This window comes from Pseudophryne corroboree, chromosome 5, assembly GCF_028390025.1.
Source record: "Pseudophryne corroboree isolate aPseCor3 chromosome 5, aPseCor3.hap2, whole genome shotgun sequence".
NCBI lineage: Eukaryota > Metazoa > Chordata > Amphibia > Anura > Myobatrachidae > Pseudophryne > Pseudophryne corroboree.
Genome location: NC_086448.1, coordinates 706,523,511 through 706,542,592, shown reverse-complemented (window position 1 = coordinate 706,542,592; position 19,082 = coordinate 706,523,511). Strand labels below are relative to the sequence as shown.

General features: G+C 42.1%; 2 protein-coding genes and 1 long non-coding RNA gene across 6 annotated transcripts in view; 2 read left to right on the top strand and 1 right to left on the bottom strand.

Annotated features, from left to right (window-relative positions):
* Positions 1 to 19,082, top strand: part of LOC134929354 (uncharacterized) — a 290,903-nt gene that overhangs the window by 246,568 nt on the left and 25,253 nt on the right. The window lies entirely within an intron of this gene.
* On the top strand, positions 1,977 to 4,354 carry LOC134929353 (uncharacterized). Its single transcript, XR_010178501.1, has 3 exons — positions 1,977 to 2,304; positions 3,842 to 3,991; positions 4,101 to 4,354. It is a non-coding gene; the product is annotated as an uncharacterized LOC134929353 (long non-coding RNA).
* On the bottom strand, positions 2,557 to 4,160 carry LOC134929352 (uncharacterized). Its single transcript, XM_063925016.1, has 3 exons — positions 4,127 to 4,160; positions 3,839 to 4,051; positions 2,557 to 3,224 (listed from the first exon to the last, which is right to left on the bottom strand). Exon 3 carries the CDS (start codon positions 3,211 to 3,213, stop codon positions 2,557 to 2,559), a length of 657 nt encoding a protein of 218 aa, XP_063781086.1. The 5' UTR covers positions 3,214 to 3,224; positions 3,839 to 4,051; positions 4,127 to 4,160.

Here is a 19,082-nt window from a genome sequence, read left to right as displayed (position 1 = left end):
TGCTCCCCCTCCCTGTACTGTGCTGTATGTAGTGTGTGTTCCCCCTCCCTGTACTGTGCTGTATGTAGTCTGTGCTCCCTCACTGTGCTGTATGTAGTGTGTGCTCCCTCCCTGTACTCTAGTGTATGTAGTGTGTGCTCCCCCTCCCTCCCTGTACTGTGCTGTATGTAGTGTGTGCTCCCTCCCTGTACTGTAGTGTATGTAGTGTGTGCTCCCTCCCTGTACTGTAGTGTATGTAGTGTGTGCTCCCCCTCCCTGTACTGTGCTGTATGTAGTGTGTGCTCCCCCTCCTTGTACTGTGCTGTATGTAGTGTGTGCCCCCCCCCCTCCCTGTACTGTGTGGATTGTAGTGTGTGCCCCTCCCTCCCTGTACTGTGCGGTATGTAGTGTGTGCTCCCCCTCCCTGTACTGTGCTGTATGTAGTGTGTGCTCCTCCTCCCTGTACTGTACTGTATGTAGTGTGTGCTCCCTCCCTGTACTTTGAAACATATAAGGTTAAAAAAAAGGGGTTTGTAGAATGAAAAATCAATAAAATCAGAAGTAAAGGCATGACTGCAGTGTCAGTAGATACTGAGGGGTAAATTTACTAAGGTCCCGATTTTGACCGAGATGGCGTTTTTTCTTCAAAGTGTCATCTCGGTAATTTACTAAACACTAATCACGGCAGTGATGAGGGCATTCGTAATTTTTTGCAAGTCCAAGTATAAAATTACGAATGAATACACCATCGGTCAAATTACGCCTGTTTAGATATGAATCTCGGTCATTTACTAACCATTCGTAATTGTAATTGCTGCCGCGAAAATGCATTCGCGGCCGCGAAAAATTACAAATCGTAATTTTTTCCTAAAAAAAAAACGCGCCAGCCTTTGAAAACCGCGTTTACATGTGTACTCAATTATCCATTACTCACACCTGAATGTTTGGCCCTATAAAAGTGTTTCAGGCACATTCTGAACTTCTCTCACTCTGAAATGGCGGCTGTGGTGTGTGGCAATGATTTTTGGTTTGCTGTGGGATACCTTAGACTGCTCCATGAGGCTTCCAGGAATCAGGCCCAGGTAAGTGAACATGGTCAACAGGTTGTCCAGGTACCGCGGAGGCTGCGCCAGCCTCGTTTTTTTAGAGGGCGTTTAAACTTAAATGCAAGATGTTCCGCCTAAATAGAAACAACATTTTTCACCTGTATGACCTTGTCAAACTGGGCATAGACCCTGAGACAGCACGCTCTCGCTCTGTCTCAGGCCTACACAAACTCCTGGCTGTGTTACACTTTATGGCTACTGGGAGCTTCCAGGCTGTGGCAGGCGACGTCATTGGTATCTCACAGCCCACCTTTTCAAGATATTTGATGCAGGTGAGTCTAAAAATACATATGCGGTTATGTCTAAGTGTTGCTTCTGGAAGTTGAAACAACACAGTATTGTAGAGAATACCTAACATGACACTCACCTTAGCTTCTTTAATGTCCACTCAGGTTTTGGATGTGTTGGAGCCACACATTAAAGCCTCAATCTGCTTCCCTACCGAGGAGTCGGAGTGGAGTGCTGTCAGGGTAGCTTTCTATGAGCTTGCTGGCATGCCCAATGTGCTGGGGGCCATAGATTGCACACACGTTCAGCTGAGATCACCTAAGGGCCGCCAATATATATATACTAATAGGCATCTGGCACAATCAACTAATGTCCAGGTGGTCTGTGATGCAAACTTAAAAATTATGAGTGTTGTTGCAGGTTACCCTGGTGGCTGCCATGACTCCTTCATCCTCAGTCAGTCATCGCTCTTCGATAAATTTGAGGAGGGACAAATGCCTGATGGCTGGCTGTTGGGTATGTTTAAAATGTTTGGTGTGTATGTATTTTAACCACAAACTCGAGTTTTGATGAGGTGAAAGAATAATCTAACATATGTACTAATGTTGACTATGTTTTTCAGGTGATGGGGGTTACGGCTGCTACTCTTGGCTCCTTACTCCATTGTCCCAACCTGATTCTCCTGCTGAACACAGTTACAATCATGCACATAAGGCTACGCGGAATGTGATAGAAAGATGTTTTGGTGTGCTGAAGTCACGGTTTCGGTGTCTGGATAAATCTGCCGGCCTTTTGTTGTATAGCCCCTCAAAGGTGACTAGAATTGTGTTCTGCTGCTGTTTTCTCCATAATCTGTGTTTAAGTCAACATCTGGCACATGATGAGGGAGAAAGCAGTCAGCAAGCAGAGGAGTTAGAACCATCTGGTGACAGTGTGAGTACAAATGTAGGGAGGCAGGTACGGCAAGAAGTGATCCTGCGATATTTTTCAGGTCAGTTTTATTAGGCTGTAATTATCCTTGACTAAACACTTTGCACTACTTTCTATTGTGTGTTTTGTTACTTACTGTTTGTTGTTTATAGTGGTGTGTACATTGTGCTTAGTTTATGCTAAAAATACATTTTCAGTCATTACCCATGAAAAACATACATACATACAGAGCAGCTTCGACAATGTTGGAGACGGACACAGGAAGTTGTGTGTTTGTCAAATACAAATTTTTATTTTTCAAATAACATTGTTGTTATTTTTTGCGCTTGTGTGTGCTGGGTGCTGGCTCACTGGCACGTGCTCTTGAGGAACGCCGAACAGGGGAGGTTACTGGCGTTTGGATAGGGGTCGTGGTCCCCGAGCTGGAGGTTACTTGGTGAGCTCCCATCAGTGAAATATTGCTGCTCAAATTATTTAGGCTTGCAATCAGCTGAGTGTTGGTAGCAGTGTGGCTGGCTACAATCCTGGATAACGACTCATTCACCACTTGGTTGTGCTGAATGAGCTGAACGAGAGCCTGCTGATGGCGCTGTTGCTCATCTATGATGCGGGATAAATGTGCAAGCATTTGGCTGTTGTCAGCCCTAATTTGCTCCATTGAGGTAGCCATTCGCCCTACTTGTACTATCAGTCTGCCCGAGTTGCGACTAATACGCGGTAGATGATGGGGCAGACTGGCAAGGTGTTGTGTATGTGCGGTCAGGCTGGCATTGCTTTGGGCCTGTTGGCTTGTCCAACTGGCCCAAAAATCATCTGGTATTTGGCTTGGGGGCGGAGCTTGTGCCAGTTGTGGACTGATGGATGCTTGGGGGATATCCTGCAACTGTATTGGCTGGCTTGGGTCAACAGGTGTAAGTTGCAGTGTGATGGTTGCCTGTTGGTCTTGGCCCTGCTGGTCCACGTCGGCCATCAAGCTGTGCTCTGTATGGGGTGGGCAACATGCAATGTTTATTTGTATATTTTTTTCAAGGCTAATGCTACACATTACTACATTCATAATACTCCATTTTTAAACTTTTTACAGTTGATTTTAACAACTTATAATGTTTTTTAGGTAAAAAAACATATATACCAACACAGGCGGAAACATAGACAGATTTGCATAATCCTCACCTAACTAACTCCCCTCCACAGCATTACACTGTTAGATTCCCTCCCCTGACCACGATATAGACTACTTACCTGGATAGTCCAGAGGAGCCGAGCAAGTAAGCCATCTACATACTGGACAGGGGAGATGTGTGAACACTATAATGTTGTGGATACTGTTTTTTATATTTAATTGTATTCATATTTTTAATAAATGTGCACGTGTGTGGGCTCAATTTTTAAAAAAATCAGAATGTTTAAAAAAATGATGTTGGCGAGAACATCCACTAAGACCTTATATAATAATTTTTTAGCACCTTTAGCAATTGAAGACGGAACAACACATTGCTTGTTCTGGAAAACATGTAATCTCCAAACCAACTAACAACATATTAACTGTACTGTGTATATTATTGCTTATGTGTTTAATTTCTGTTTTTACTCACCAGATAACTGAGGTGATCGGGGCTCATCACTCTGAGAACTCGCCAATAGTGCCAGTGGTGGCTGGGGTGACACTGCCGAAAGTCGTCGCCTGGGTGGGGATGATGGAGCCGCAGATTCCGAGGCAAGACGCCGTGTCGAACTTGGCCTCCTGGGTAAGTGGCCCAAGCCCTGTGATGGGCGCCTTACAGGAGGTCGGCTTCCAGAAGCAGAACCTATGTGGAAAAAAAAACATTAACATTTTGTACTTCTATGTGTTTTCAGAATATGTGACTACAGTGAAGACTTACCTGCAATCCCAGCCTCATCCTGACTTGTCTGAGGCCTGTTTGGCCGGCTGGTCTGTGTGACTGTTGAAAAAGTGGACCAAACATTATTACCATGCTTTGTGTAAAAACAACCACTGCAAAGCCTTATTGTACTGTAACCATCTATTAGGTATTGGTTAAACAAATAATTTCAGCTTAAGAGCTTCTAGCTTCATTATTTTGAGTTGTATATCCAAATGTACATGATGTGGCACACAATAAATATGTTACATTTTTGAATTATGCCTCAGATATTGCAGAGATTCACTACTTGCAAATGTTTTAAAAATGTAATGTTGCAAAAATTGCAACGCTTTTCAGAAGAAAAAAAAACAAAAAACCATTTTTAAAAAAGCAGACAACACACATGTCCAAGCATTAACGCAAAAAAAAAAAAAATCTTTTAGTTTAAATTTATAAAAAACAGTGCACATGTTTTTGCACAATATTTAATTTCAGAAATAGCCTATGCAAGGTGAAAAAAGCACATTCTAAACACAAACACACCTTAAGGGAGCATAGGCCTGCAATATGTGAAAAACAATATATGCATCCTTTACCCTTTAAAAATGACATTTACAACATTTAGCGGACATTTTTGAAACAATATACCAAATCAAACTTACCATCCTGCGTGGGTCGGTCCGAATCCCGGACATGAGTAGCAGACACCACTTCTGCAGGAATCAATGCCCGCACAGGCTCCTCCCAGTCCCGATAGCTTGCACGGAAAGGTGGGCCACCTCCGGTTTTACGTGCAGATTTGGCCTCTTTGGCCATCTTGGCCTTGACACGCCGCTTAATATCATAAAAACGCTTGCGGCACGTGTCCTCAGTCCGCCTCACCACACCCTCACTATTCACAGCAAGTATTACTTGACCCCACAGGACAGACTTCCTGCGGGAGGACACCTTGCCAGCATCCTGACCAAACAATTGGCGATGGTGCTTCATCAGCTCACGCACCAAAGCCATGTTTTCAGCATAGCTGAACTTTATATTCCTGCCAGTCTTGGTAGTGGTGCGTGGCTGCGGAGCCACAACACCATCACTATCACTGGAAAATACAGCAACAGGCACCCCCTCCTCCTCCTCCTCACTAACCTCCTCCCTCTCACTACCCCCCTCCACCTCACTACCAGCCTCCACCTCACTACCAGCCTCCACCTCACTACCAGCCTCCACCTCACTAACCTCCGCCACCACACTGACCTCTGAGTCGGACATGACAAACAACAAAAAACACTGAAAAATCAAAACACAAAACACACTCCTCCACTACTCCTACTACTACACACCACACAGCCAACACACACGCTCACTCACTCACTCACTCACAAACAATGACAAAAGACTGTAAAAAAAAAAACAAGGACAAAAAAATTGACAAACTGTGAAAAAACAATACTACAAATATGACAAGACTACTTACACACACAGTACAGCACTCAACAATCACCAAACTCCTCTCCAAATCCACCAAAAACTCCACCAAACTCACCAACTCCAAATACACCTTCCTCTCTCCTCTCCACTAGCTAAACCCACGAGGTGCGGAGTGTTTGGGGCGGTTTTATAGTAATATGCACAGACACTCCTCCTTCACGAATACAACCAATCACGGCCGCGTGACGTAAACGAAACTTAGGAGTAAAAACGCGGCAGCAATTTCCAAATCACTGCCGTAACAGACTTGTGACGCAGTCGTAAAAAAAACCAACAACGCGGCCGCAAAATAGCAAACGCGGCCGCAATCTACATCAGAAAAGCACGAATGACATCGACATCGGAAGAAACGAAAAATACGAATACGACAGCTTAGTAAATTAGTCGTAATCAATTCAAAAAGTTGCAATTTTACACTGTCGATGTCATTCGTGATTGAACTTGGACATGATTTTGGAAAATACGAATCTTAGTAAATTTACCCCTGAGAGTGGGCATATCAGTACTTGTATATTCAGACGTACAGATGTACATCAGGGAAGGGCATTGTAGCAGCATATGCATAAAGTCGCAGGTAAACATTAGTATAATGTAAAGCAAAGGAGGCCCCAACTGTGTCTATCTCAGAATCAGGACCTCTGAGGAGTGACCACGCCCTCTTGACAGACCCCACCCCCTTGACAGACTCCGCCCCCATTAGGGCTGCTTCAATAAATTTCCAGGTCTTATGTTCGATCCCAATCCGCCCCTGGATTACGCTACCAGATAACCGAAAGTGATATCATTGCACAATACCATTGTGAACTAGTAGAACTAGTACAAGGTGTTTAGTATACCTTAGAAATCCTGACTGACCAGGGTACCCCATTTATGTCAAAAATCATGAAATAATTATGTTGTATCACCCCCCGACTGATGGTTTAGTGGAGAAGTTTAACAAAACTTTAAAATATATGCTAAAGTAAGTGGTGGATAAAGATGTATGAGATTTTGATTATTTACTACCTCAATTGTTGCTGGCTATGCGAGAGGTTCCCCAATTCCTTCAGGGTTTTCACCTTTTGATTTATTGTAGGGGAGACAACCAAGGGAATTACTGGACATTGGCAAAGAGACATGGGAGGGGCAATCCAGTTCATATAAAACAGTTATTGAGCATTTTTCTCAGATGCAGGAAAGAATGGCTGCAGTGGTGCCGATAGTGAGAGAGCACTTGGAACAGGCTGAACAGGCACAACAGTGGGTGTACAATAGCAATGCTCAGTTTCGCGTTTTTGTCCTGGGGACAGAGTGCTTGCTTTAGTTCCCACAGTAGAAAGTAAACTCCTAGAAAAAGTGGGGAAGGTTAATTATAAAGGGTACCAGTCTGGGAAAAGAAAGCCAGAACACATCTACCATGTAACTCTTATAAAACCTTGGAAGGATAGAGCAGCTATGTCAGCCATCCTAGTCCATCCAATAAACCCAGTGCCTTTGGTTGCCGAAATAACAATAGCTAAAACCCTCTCAACTGTTCAACACCAGGAAGCTAAAGACATTTTCATAAGAAATAGAGTTTTGTTTTCAGACATACCGGGTAAAACAACAGTCATCAAATATGACATAATCACTGACCCAGTGGTTACGGTTAACTTTATAGCCCTATAGATTACCAGAAGCCCAACGGGTATTAACCAGTTATTGTGGAAATGATAGCACTCACCAGACTTCTTAAATATTCAAAAGGTCACAAAAAAATATTTTAATCAGAAAAACTTGAAAAACATATCATTCAGACATTTCCAGGGGTATGAAAAGTTTTCACCAATGTTTTCAAGGTATACAGCAAACACAGCGGCATCAGTATGAGCCAAAAAAACAACAAAGGTAAATAGCATAGAACCGGACCTAAACATTGGTGAAAACTTTTCATACCCCTGGAACTGTCTGATTAGTATGTTTTTCAAGTTTTTCTGATTAAAAAATCTTTTTGTGACCTTTTGAATATTTAAGAATTCTGGAGAGTGCTATCATTTCCACAAATGTGGAAAAGTGTCCTTCCCTCTGTTGGGTTGGATTCTGATCTGGCACCCCAGCTTATGTCCAGGTTGGGTGAGAGTGCGGGACATTCTGTGTATATATATATATATATATATATATATACACAACAGTAGGAGAACTGGTGCCAAGGGGTCGTATCAACTCCCACTTTTAAACCTTAACTGGTTAATAAATTTTAAAGCATAGTAATAACATGTTCCATCATAAAACATTTATTAAAAACATATTCAAAACTAATACAGAAGAGACATATTATTCCAAAGTGAAAGATGTATAATTCTTAGTGTTGAATACAAATGAGAGTGGGTCACAACAGTCTCCTCCTTCTCCTTAAAGATGGTTCGGAGATAACTCCACAACATAGACAGCTCTATGTTGTGGCGTTATCTCCGAACCATCTTTAAGGAGAAGGAGGAGACTGTTGTGACCCACTCGCATTTGTATTCAACACTAAGAATTATACATCTTTCACTGTGGAATAAATGTAATATGTCTCTTCTGTATTAGTTTTGAATATGTTTTTAATAAATGTTTTATGATGGAACGGGTGTGGTTCGTTTTATCGACAGTGTCTAGGTCGACAATGTTTAGGTCGACAGTCACTAGGTCGACATGGATGGAAGGTCGACAGGGTTTATAGGTCGACATGTGCTAGGTCGACAGGTCTAAAGGTCGACATGAGGATTTTTTTATTTTTTTTTGGTGTCGTTTTCTTCGTAAAGTGACCGGGATCCCAAATTAGTGCACCGCGTCCCCTCGCATGGCTCGCTTCGCTCACCATGCTTCGAGCATGGTGCCTTCGCTCCGCTACCACTTCGCTCGGCACACTTTACCGTTCCAATCGTAGTCCACGTGGATCGTTAAGTATGAAAAAAATCCCCCAAAAAAATAAATGTGAAAAACTCATGTCGACCTTTAGACCTGTCGACCTAGCACATGTCGACCTAGAAACCCTGTCGACCTTCCATCCATGTCGACCTAGTGACTGTCGACCTATAGTGGTCGACCTAAACATTGTCGACCTAGACACTGTCGATCTTCAGACCGGATCCCGATGGAACATGTTATTACTATGCTTTAAAATGTATTAACCAGTTAAGGTTTAAAAGTGGGAGTTGATACGACCCCTTGGCGCCAGTTCTCCTATTGTTGTATATTTCTATTTCTAGTCCCTTCTAACAGGGGACTTAGTTGAACCAGGTAGCCTATACCCAATATCTTGTGCTTTATCCAAAGATACAGTTACATCCAATTAGCGCAGAGGGAGAGTATTTGTTTGAGATATATATATATATATATATATATATATATAATTATTGTTATTATTTTCGCCAATTATTTTTTGGCAATGAATGGGTTAATTAACACTTTCTCCCCAAAACACCAGAATGAATGTAAGAAAGATGGATGAGGGGAGAAGGGGGACACACGACTTTTAGGATACAAGTGGTCACATACTCACCTCATTAATGTCAGTGGGAACTCTGATTCTGCGGAACTACGTCAGCGGTCAGCCACTGAACACTTCAAGTTCTGTGTGTGGGTTGGCGGGCTGGAGGACAGGACAGCGCAGGACGGGCAGGCGTGAGGGATCGCGGTGTGACGTGCAGCACGTCACACCATGGCCCGGAAAACACGGCACAGGGCGGCATGGAGCACAGCGCAGGGCAGGCAGGAGGGAGCGCGGTGTGACGTCAGCACGTCACATCGCAAGCTGGCCGATGTTGGACAGGGCTGTGTCTAGGCAGCGTGACCGTCCATTACTCCCAGGAATTTCCTTTTTACCCCATTTGGGGTAATTTACCCCTGTTCCCTGACCAATGCTGTAGCATGCCTATCGGCCCTCATGCACCTTCATAGCCGACGTTCACCTCTCACATCGATGGCACGTGTGGTGCGTCGCAGTTTCCACATCAGTTATTTGCAGTGGTGCCATTTGTCCAGTCACAATACACCGTCAGAGTAGCAGCAAGCAAACAGTTCACAAATTGCGCTGTTTCGGAAATACTGCCACCCTTGTCTCGAAAGCCGATAATCATCCCTTTTTGCAACTCTGATAAATCACCCATTTTACCCATGACAGCAACAAGTAATATGTGTGCAGACGGCCTATCGCACACCTGATACATCCACCAAGCCAGCACACGACATGTGACGTATTTCATGGGCTACGCGCTGCGGACATCAAATGTAGGAGGTGGTCTAATAATGTGACATGACCGTGTATATGTATATATGTATATATGTCTCTGTCAGGTAGCACTCCTCATCTAGCACATTTTATTTATATATATATATATATATATATATATATATATATATTATACCCTAACTTCCTTTTGTTTCTCATTGTTATATTGTCCGCATAGCTCTGTGTGCTGTTTCATTTTAGTTTTTGAGTCTCCAGTCATTCGGCTTAGAGTCTCGTAGCTTTTTCCCTGAGCCCCCTCTTATGTAATCTCTGCCTATCTTATTCTATTTAATACGCTCTGCTAATGTCTTTTTGATACTTTACTCTTTTTATTTTTGTTCTTTTGAAATTACTCTTTGTTATTGACAATGAATCATTAAAAAAAAAACTGGCATCCTGCTGGCAAGCACTGAAATGGATATTTACATTTAAAACTTTAGCTCTCAGTAGTAATAACATTGATTTTGAAATAAAATGGAAACATCATACTATGTTATATACAGTATTTCTTGTAGTATAATATAGACTAGTGAATAAGAATAGAGCCAAATACTAGATTTCTTATACTTTTATTACTTACTGCTCTTACTATTGTTATCTTTTACTTATGAGGTGGCACAAAGTTCTGTAACACCATGCAGATTACTAAAATATACAGCACAAAACAATTACATACTACATAGGAGCTCAAACAGGACAGGACAAGGGCCCTCATTCCGAGTTGTTCGCAGCGGATCATCGCATCGCGGCCCTCATTCCGAGTTGTTCGCAGCGGATCATCGCATCGCAAACGGCAGGAAACCCACAAACTGCGCATGCGCAAAAGCGAAAATACGCATGCGCAAGCATAGCGATACGACACTTGTGCAGAATTACTACAAAGAAAACTGCTCGTACTACACAAACGAAAACGGGGAGTGACGGAGGCGTGGCAGAGGCACGGCTTCGCAATCCTACGACATGGGCGTGAAAGTGGGCGGCTAGTGTGGGAGTATGCATCCAGCAGTAGGCGTGTTTTTGGCAAAAATGCGTATCCTATGTTAAAAGTACATAACAAATTTTCGCTATCTTCACGCAGCAGAAGAGTGAGTCTGCAGCTACTCAGCACTTGCGAAGTACTGTTACAAGTGTGTGTGCTCTAATTAGCAATTAATTAGCAACTGAATTCACCTGTTGAGCATTTACTTGCAAAACACTGCTTTTAAAAAATAATACAAGCAGCAATTATATGGCCACTTCATATTTGTATTGTTAGCACAAACACATCTGACACACTCACAAATAATGCACTGTATTTTTTGAACCAATAAAAATTAACTGATGTTAAATGCATGTTTAAATTATTTGTTTTATAATCTCAAATGTGACTAAACTAACTAATAAACTACATCAGCTAAATCTTCTCAACATAGACATATTCCTTTGTACATACCAAATAACATGAGCACCATAATGCAGCCTACATTTAATGTGACTTATTCTTTAAAAATAAATAAATAATAATAATAAAAAAATATGTGTCCATATCTAATACTATGGCATGTTGCCCCTAGTAACTAGTGATGAGCGGGTTCGGTTTCTCGGATACCGAACCCCCCCGAACTTCATCCATTTTACACGGGTCCGAGGCATACTCGGATTCTCCCGTATGGCTCGGGTAACCCGAGCGCGCCCGAACGTCATCATCCCGCTGTCGGATTCTCGCGAGATTCGGATTCTATATAAGCAGCCGCGCGTCGCCGCCATTTTCACTCGTGCATTGGAAATGTTAGGAAGAGGACGTGGCTGGCGTCCTCTCCGTTATTGTTGAACTTGATTGTGCTGTGCACTATTGCTTAATTGTGGGGAGGGCTGGGGAGCAGCTGTATATAGGAGGAGTACAGTGCAGAGTTTTGCTGATCAGTGAGCACCAGTTATCCGTTCTCTGCCTGAAAAAAACGCTCCATATCTGTGCTCACAGTGTGCTGCATATATCTGTGCTCACACTGCTTAATTGTGGGGACTGGGGAGCAGCTGTATTATATAGCAGGAGTACAGTGCAGAGTTTTGCTGACAGTGACCACCAGTATACGTTGTCTGCCTGAAAAACACTCCATATCTGTGCTCAGTGTGCTGCTTTATTGTGGGGACTGGGGACCACCAGTATAATATTATATAGGAGGAGTACAGTGCAGAGTTTTGCTGACCAGTGACCACCAGTATATAATATATAGCATTACGGTACAGTAGGCCACTGCTGTACCTACCTCTGTGTCGTCATTAAGTATACTATCCATCTACATTCTATACCTGTGGTGCATTTTAGTTTTGCAGTTTGCTGACACAGTGACCACCAGTATACTATATATAGCAGTACGGAAGGCCACTGCTGTACCTACCTCTGTGTCGTCATTCATTAAGTATACTATCCATCTACATTCTATACCTGTGGTGCATTTTAGTTTTGCAGTTTGATGACACAGTGACCACCAGTATACTATATATAGCAGTACGGAAGGCCACTGCTGTACCTACCTCTGTGTCGTCATTCATTAAGTATACTATCCATCTACATTCTATACCTGTGGTGCATTTTAGTTTTGCAGTTTGCTGACACAGTGACCACCAGTATACTATATATAGCAGTACGGTACGGAAGGCCACTGCTGTACCTACCTCTGTGTCGTCATTCATTAAGTATACTATCCATCTACATTCTATACCTGTGGTGCATTTTAGTTTTGCAGTTTGCTAACACAGTGACCACCAGTATACTATATATAGCAGTACGGAAGGCCACTGCTGTACCTACCTCTGTGTCATCATTCATTAAGTATACTATCCATCTACATTCTATACCTGTGGTGCATTTTAGTTTTGCAGTTTGCTGACACAGTGACCACCAGTATACTATATATAGCAGTACGGAAGGCCACTGCTGTACCTACCTCTGTGTCGTCATTCATTAAGTATACTATCCATCTACATTCTATACCTGTGGTGCATTTTAGTTTTGCAGTTTGCTGACACAGTGACCACCAGTATACTATATATAGCAGTACGGAAGGCCACTGCTGTACCTACCTCTGTGTCGTCATTCATTAAGTATACTGTCCATCTACATTCTATACCTGTGGTGCATTTTAGTTTTGCAGTTTGCTGACACAGTGACCACCAGTATACTATATATAGCAGTACGGAAGGCCACTGCTGTACCTACCTCTGTGTCGTCATTCATTAAGTATACTATCCATCTACATTCTATACCTGTGGTGCATTTTAGTTTTGCAGTTTGCTGACACAGTGACCACCAGTATACTATATATAGCAGTACGGTACGGAAGGCCACTGCTGTACCTACCTCTGTGTCGTCATTCATTAAGTATACTATCCATCTACATTCTATACCTGTGGTGCATTTTAGTTTTGCAGTTTGCTGACACAGTGACCACCAGTATACTATATATAGCAGTACGGTACGGAAGGCCACTGCTGTACCTACCTCTGTGTCGTCATTCATTAAGTATACTATCCATCTACATTCTATACCTGTGGTGCATTTTAGTTTTGCAGTTTGCTGACACAGTGACCACCAGTATACTATATATAGCAGTACGGTACGGAAGGCCACTGCTGTACCTACCTCTGTGTCGTCATTCATTAAGTATAATATCCATCTACATTCTATACCTGTGGTGCATTTTAGTTTTGCAGTTTGCTGACACAGTGACCACCAGTATACTATATATAGCAGTACGGTACGGAAGGCCATTGCTGTACCTACCTCTGTGTCGTCATTCATTAAGTATATTATCCATCTACATTCTATACCTGTGGTGCATTTTAGTTTTGCAGTTTGCTGACACAGTGAACACCAGTATACTATATATAGCAGTACGGAAGGCCACTGCTGTACCTACCTCTGTGTCGTCATTCATTAAGTATACTGTCCATCTACATTATATACCTGTGGTGCATTTTAGTTTTGCAGTTTGCTGACACAGTGACCACCAGTATACTATATATAGCAGTACGGAAGGCCACTGCTGTACCTACCTCTGTGTCGTCATTCATTAAGTATACTATCCATCTACATTCTATACCTGTGGTGCATTTTAGTTTTGCAGTTTGCTAACACAGTGACCACCAGTATACTATATATAGCAGTACGGTACGGAAGGCCACTGCTGTACCTACCTCTATGTCGTCATTCATTAAGTATACTATCCATCTACATTTTATACCTGTGGTGCATTTTAGTTTTGCAGTTTGCTGACACAGTGACCACCAGTATACTATATATAGCAGTACGGTACGGAAGGCCACTGCTGTACCTACCTCTATGTCGTCATTCATTAAGTATACTATCCATCTACATTCTATACCTGTGGTGCATTTTAGTTTTGCAGTTTGCTAACACAGTGACCACCAGTATACTATATATAGCAGTACGGAAGGCCACTGCTGTACCTACCTCTTTGTCATCATTCATTAAGTATACTATCCATCTACATTCTATACCTGTGGTGCATTTTAGTTTTGCAGTTTGCTAACACAGTGACCACCAGTATACTATATATAGCAGTACGGAAGGCCACTGCTGTACCTACCTCTGTGTTGTCATTCATTAAGTATACTATCCATCTACATTCTATACCTGTGGTGCATTTTAGTTTTGCAGTTTGCTGACACAGTGACCACCAGTATACTATATATAGCAGTACGGAAGGCCACTGCTGTACCTACCTCTGTGTCGTCATTCATTAAGTATACTATCCATCTACATTCTATACCTGTGGTGCATTTTAGTTTTGCAGTTTGATGACACAGTGACCACCAGTATACTATATATAGCAGTACGGAAGGTCACTGCTGTACCTACCTCTGTGTCGTCATTCATTAAGTATACTATCCATCTACATTCTATACCTGTGGTGCATTTTAGTTTTGCAGTTTGCTGACACAGTGACCACCAGTATACTATATATAGCTGTACGGTACGGAAGGCCACTGCTGTACCTACCTCTGTGTCGTCATTCATTAAGTATACTATCCATCTACATTCTATACCTGTGGTGCATTTTAGTTTTGCAGTTTGCTAACACAGTGACCACCAGTATACTATATATAGCAGTACGGAAGGCCACTGCTGTACCTACCTCTGTGTCGTCATTCATTAAGTATACTATCCATCTACATTCTATACCTGTGGTGCATTTTAGTTTTGCAGTTTGCTGACACAGTGACCACCAGTATACTATATATAGCAGTACGGAAGGCCACTGCTGTACCTACCTCTGTGTCGTCATTCATTAAGTATACTATCCATCTACATTCTATACCTGTGGTGCATTTTAGTTTTGCAGTTTGCTGACACAGTGACCACCAGTATACTATATATAGCAGTACGGAAGGCCACTGCTGTACCTACCTCTGTGTCGTCATTCATTAAGTATACTATCCATCTACATTCTATACCTGTGGTGCATTTTAGTTTTGCAGTTTGCTGACACAGTGACCACCAGTATACTATATATAGCAGTACGGTATGGAAGGCCACTGCTGTACCTACCTCTGTGTCGTCATTCATTAAGTATACTATCCATCTACATTCTATACCTGTGGTGCATTTTAGTTTTGCAGTTTGCTGACACAGTGACCACCAGTATACTATATATAGCAGTACGGTACGGAAGGCCACTGCTGTACCTACCTCTGTGTCGTCATTCATTAAGTATACTATCCATCTACATTCTATACCTGTGGTGCATTTTAGTTTTGCAGTTTGCTGACACAGTGACCACCAGTATACTATATATAGCAGTACGGTACGGAAGGCCACTGCTGTACCTACCTCTGTGTCGTCATTCATTAAGTATAATATCCATCTACATTCTATACCTGTGGTGCATTTTAGTTTTGCAGTTTGCTGACACAGTGACCACCAGTATACTATATATAGCAGTACGGTACGGAAGGCCATTGCTGTACCTACCTCTGTGTCGTCATTCATTAAGTATATTATCCATCTACATTCTATACCTGTGGTGCATTTTAGTTTTGCAGTTTGCTGACACAGTGAACACCAGTATACTATATATAGCAGTACGGAAGGCCACTGCTGTACCTACCTCTGTGTCGTCATTCATTAAGTATACTGTCCATCTACATTATATACCTGTGGTGCATTTTAGTTTTGCAGTTTGCTGACACAGTGACCACCAGTATACTATATATAGCAGTACGGAAGGCCACTGCTGTACCTACCTCTGTGTCGTCATTCATTAAGTATACTATCCATCTACATTCTATACCTGTGGTGCATTTTAGTTTTGCAGTTTGCTAACACAGTGACCACCAGTATACTATATATAGCAGTACGGTACGGAAGGCCACTGCTGTACCTACCTCTATGTCGTCATTCATTAAGTATACTATCCATCTACATTTTATACCTGTGGTGCATTTTAGTTTTGCAGTTTGCTGACACAGTGACCACCAGTATACTATATATAGCAGTACGGTACGGAAGGCCACTGCTGTACCTACCTCTGTGTCGTCATTCATTAAGTATACTATCCATCTACATTCTATACCTGTGGTGCATTTTAGTTTTGCAGTTTGCTAACACAGTGACCACCAGTATACTATATATAGCAGTACGGAAGGCCACTGCTGTACCTACCTCTTTGTCATCATTCATTAAGTATACTATCCATCTACATTCTATACCTGTGGTGCATTTTAGTTTTGCAGTTTGCTAACACAGTGACCACCAGTATACTATATATAGCAGTACGGAAGGCCACTGCTGTACCTACCTCTGTGTCGTCATTCATTAAGTATACTATCCATCTACATTCTATACCTGTGGTGCATTTTAGTTTTGCAGTTTGCTGACACAGTGACCACCAGTATACTATATATAGCAGTACGGAAGGCCACTGCTGTACCTACCTCTGTGTCGTCATTCATTAAGTATACTATCCATCTACATTCTATACCTGTGGTGCATTTTAGTTTTGCAGTTTGCTGACACAGTGACCACCAGTATACTATATATAGCAGTACGGAAGGCCACTGCTGTACCTACCTCTGTGTCGTCATTCATTAAGTATACTATCCATCTACATTCTATACCTGTGGTGCATTTTAGTTTTGCAGTTTGCTGACACAGTGACCACCAGTATACTATATATAGCAGTACAGTACGGAAGGCCACTGCTGTACCTACCTCTGTGTCGTCATTCATTAAGTATACTGTCCATCTACATTCTATACCTGTGGTGCATTTTAGTTTTGCAGTTTGCTGACACAGTGACCACCAGTATACTATATATAGCAGTACGGAAGGCCACTGCTGTACCTACCTCTGTGTCGTCATTCATTAAGTATACTATCCATCTACATTCTATACCTGTGGTGCATTTTAGTTTTGCAGTTTGCTAACACAGTGACCAGCAGTATACTATATATAGCAGTACGGTACGGAAGGCCACTGCTGTACCTACCTCTATGTCGTCATTCATTAAGTATACTATCCATCTACATTCTATACCTGTGGTGCATTTTAGTTTTGCAGTTTGCTGACACAGTGACCACCAGTATACTATATATAGCAGTACGGTACGGAAGGCCACTGCTGTACCTACCTCTATGTCGTCATTCATTAAGTATACTATCCATCTACATTCTATACCTGTGGTGCATTTTAGTTTTGCAGTTTGCTGACACAGTGACCACCAGTATACTATATATAGCAGTACGGTACGGAAGGCCATTGCTGTACCTACCTCTGTGTCGTCATTCATTAAGTATACTATCCATCTACATTCTATACCTGTGATGCATTTTAGTTTTGCAGTTTGCTGACACAGTGACCACCAGTATACTATATATAGCAGTACGGAAGGCCACTGCTGTACCTACCTCTGTGTCGTCATTCATTAAGTATACTATCCATCTACATTCTATACCTGTGGTGCATTTTAGTTTTGCAGTTTGCTGACACAGTGACCACCAGTATACTATATATAGCAGTACAGTACGGAAGGCCACTGCTGTACCTACCTCTGTGTCGTCATTCATTAAGTATACTGTCCATCTACATTCTATACCTGTGGTGCATTTTAGTTTTGCAGTTTGCTGACACAGTGACCACCAGTATACTATATATAGCAGTACGGAAGGCCACTGCTGTACCTACCTCTGTGTCGTCATTCATTAAGTATACTATCCATCTACATTCTATACCTGTGGTGCATTTTAGTTTTGCAGTTTGCTAACACAGTGACCACCAGTATACTATATATAGCAGTACGGTACGGAAGGCCACTGCTGTACCTACCTCTATGTCGTCATTCATTAAGTATACTATCCATCTACATTCTATACCTGTGGTGCATTTTAGTTTTGCAGTTTGCTGACACAGTGACCACCAGTATACTATATATAGCAGTACGGTACGGAAGGCCACTGCTGTACCTACCTCTGTGTCGTCATTCATTAAGTATACTGTCCATCTACATTCTATACCTGTGGTGCATTTTAGTTTTGCAGTTTGCTGACACAGTGACCACCAGTATACTATATATAGCAGTATGGAAGGCCACTGCTGTACCTACCTCTGTGTCGTCATTCATTAAGTATACTATCCATCTACATTCTATACCTGTGGTGCATTTTAGTTTTGCAGTTTGCTGACACAGTGACCACCAGTATACTATATATAGCAGTACGGTATGGAAGGCCACTGCTGTACCTACCTCTGTGTCGTCATTCATTAAGTATACTATCCATCTACATTCTATACCTGTGGTGCATTTTAGTTTTGCAGTTTGCTGACACAGTGACCACCAGTATACTATATATAGCAGTACGGTACGGAAGGCCACTGCTGTACCTACCTCTGTGTCGTCATTCATTAAGTATACTATCCATCTACATTCTATACCTGTGGTGCATTGTAGTTTTGCAGTTTGCTGACACAGTGACCACCAGTATACTATATATAGCAGTACGGTACGGAAGGCCACTGCTGTACCTACCTCTGTGTCGTCATTCATTAAGTATAATATCCATCTACATTCTATACCTGTGGTGCATTTTAGTTTTGCAGTTTGCTGACACAGTGACCACCAGTATACTATATATAGCAGTACGGTACGGAAGGCCATTGCTGTACCTACCTCTGTGTCGTCATTCATTAAGTATATTATCCATCTACATTCTATACCTGTGGTGCATTTTAGTTTTGCAGTTTGCTGACACAGTGAACACCAG

Coding starts and splice junctions, on each gene's coding strand:
- LOC134929352 (XM_063925016.1), bottom strand. CDS start 3,213: ATGGCCGACGTGGACCAGCAGGGCCAAGACCAACAGGCAACCATCACA.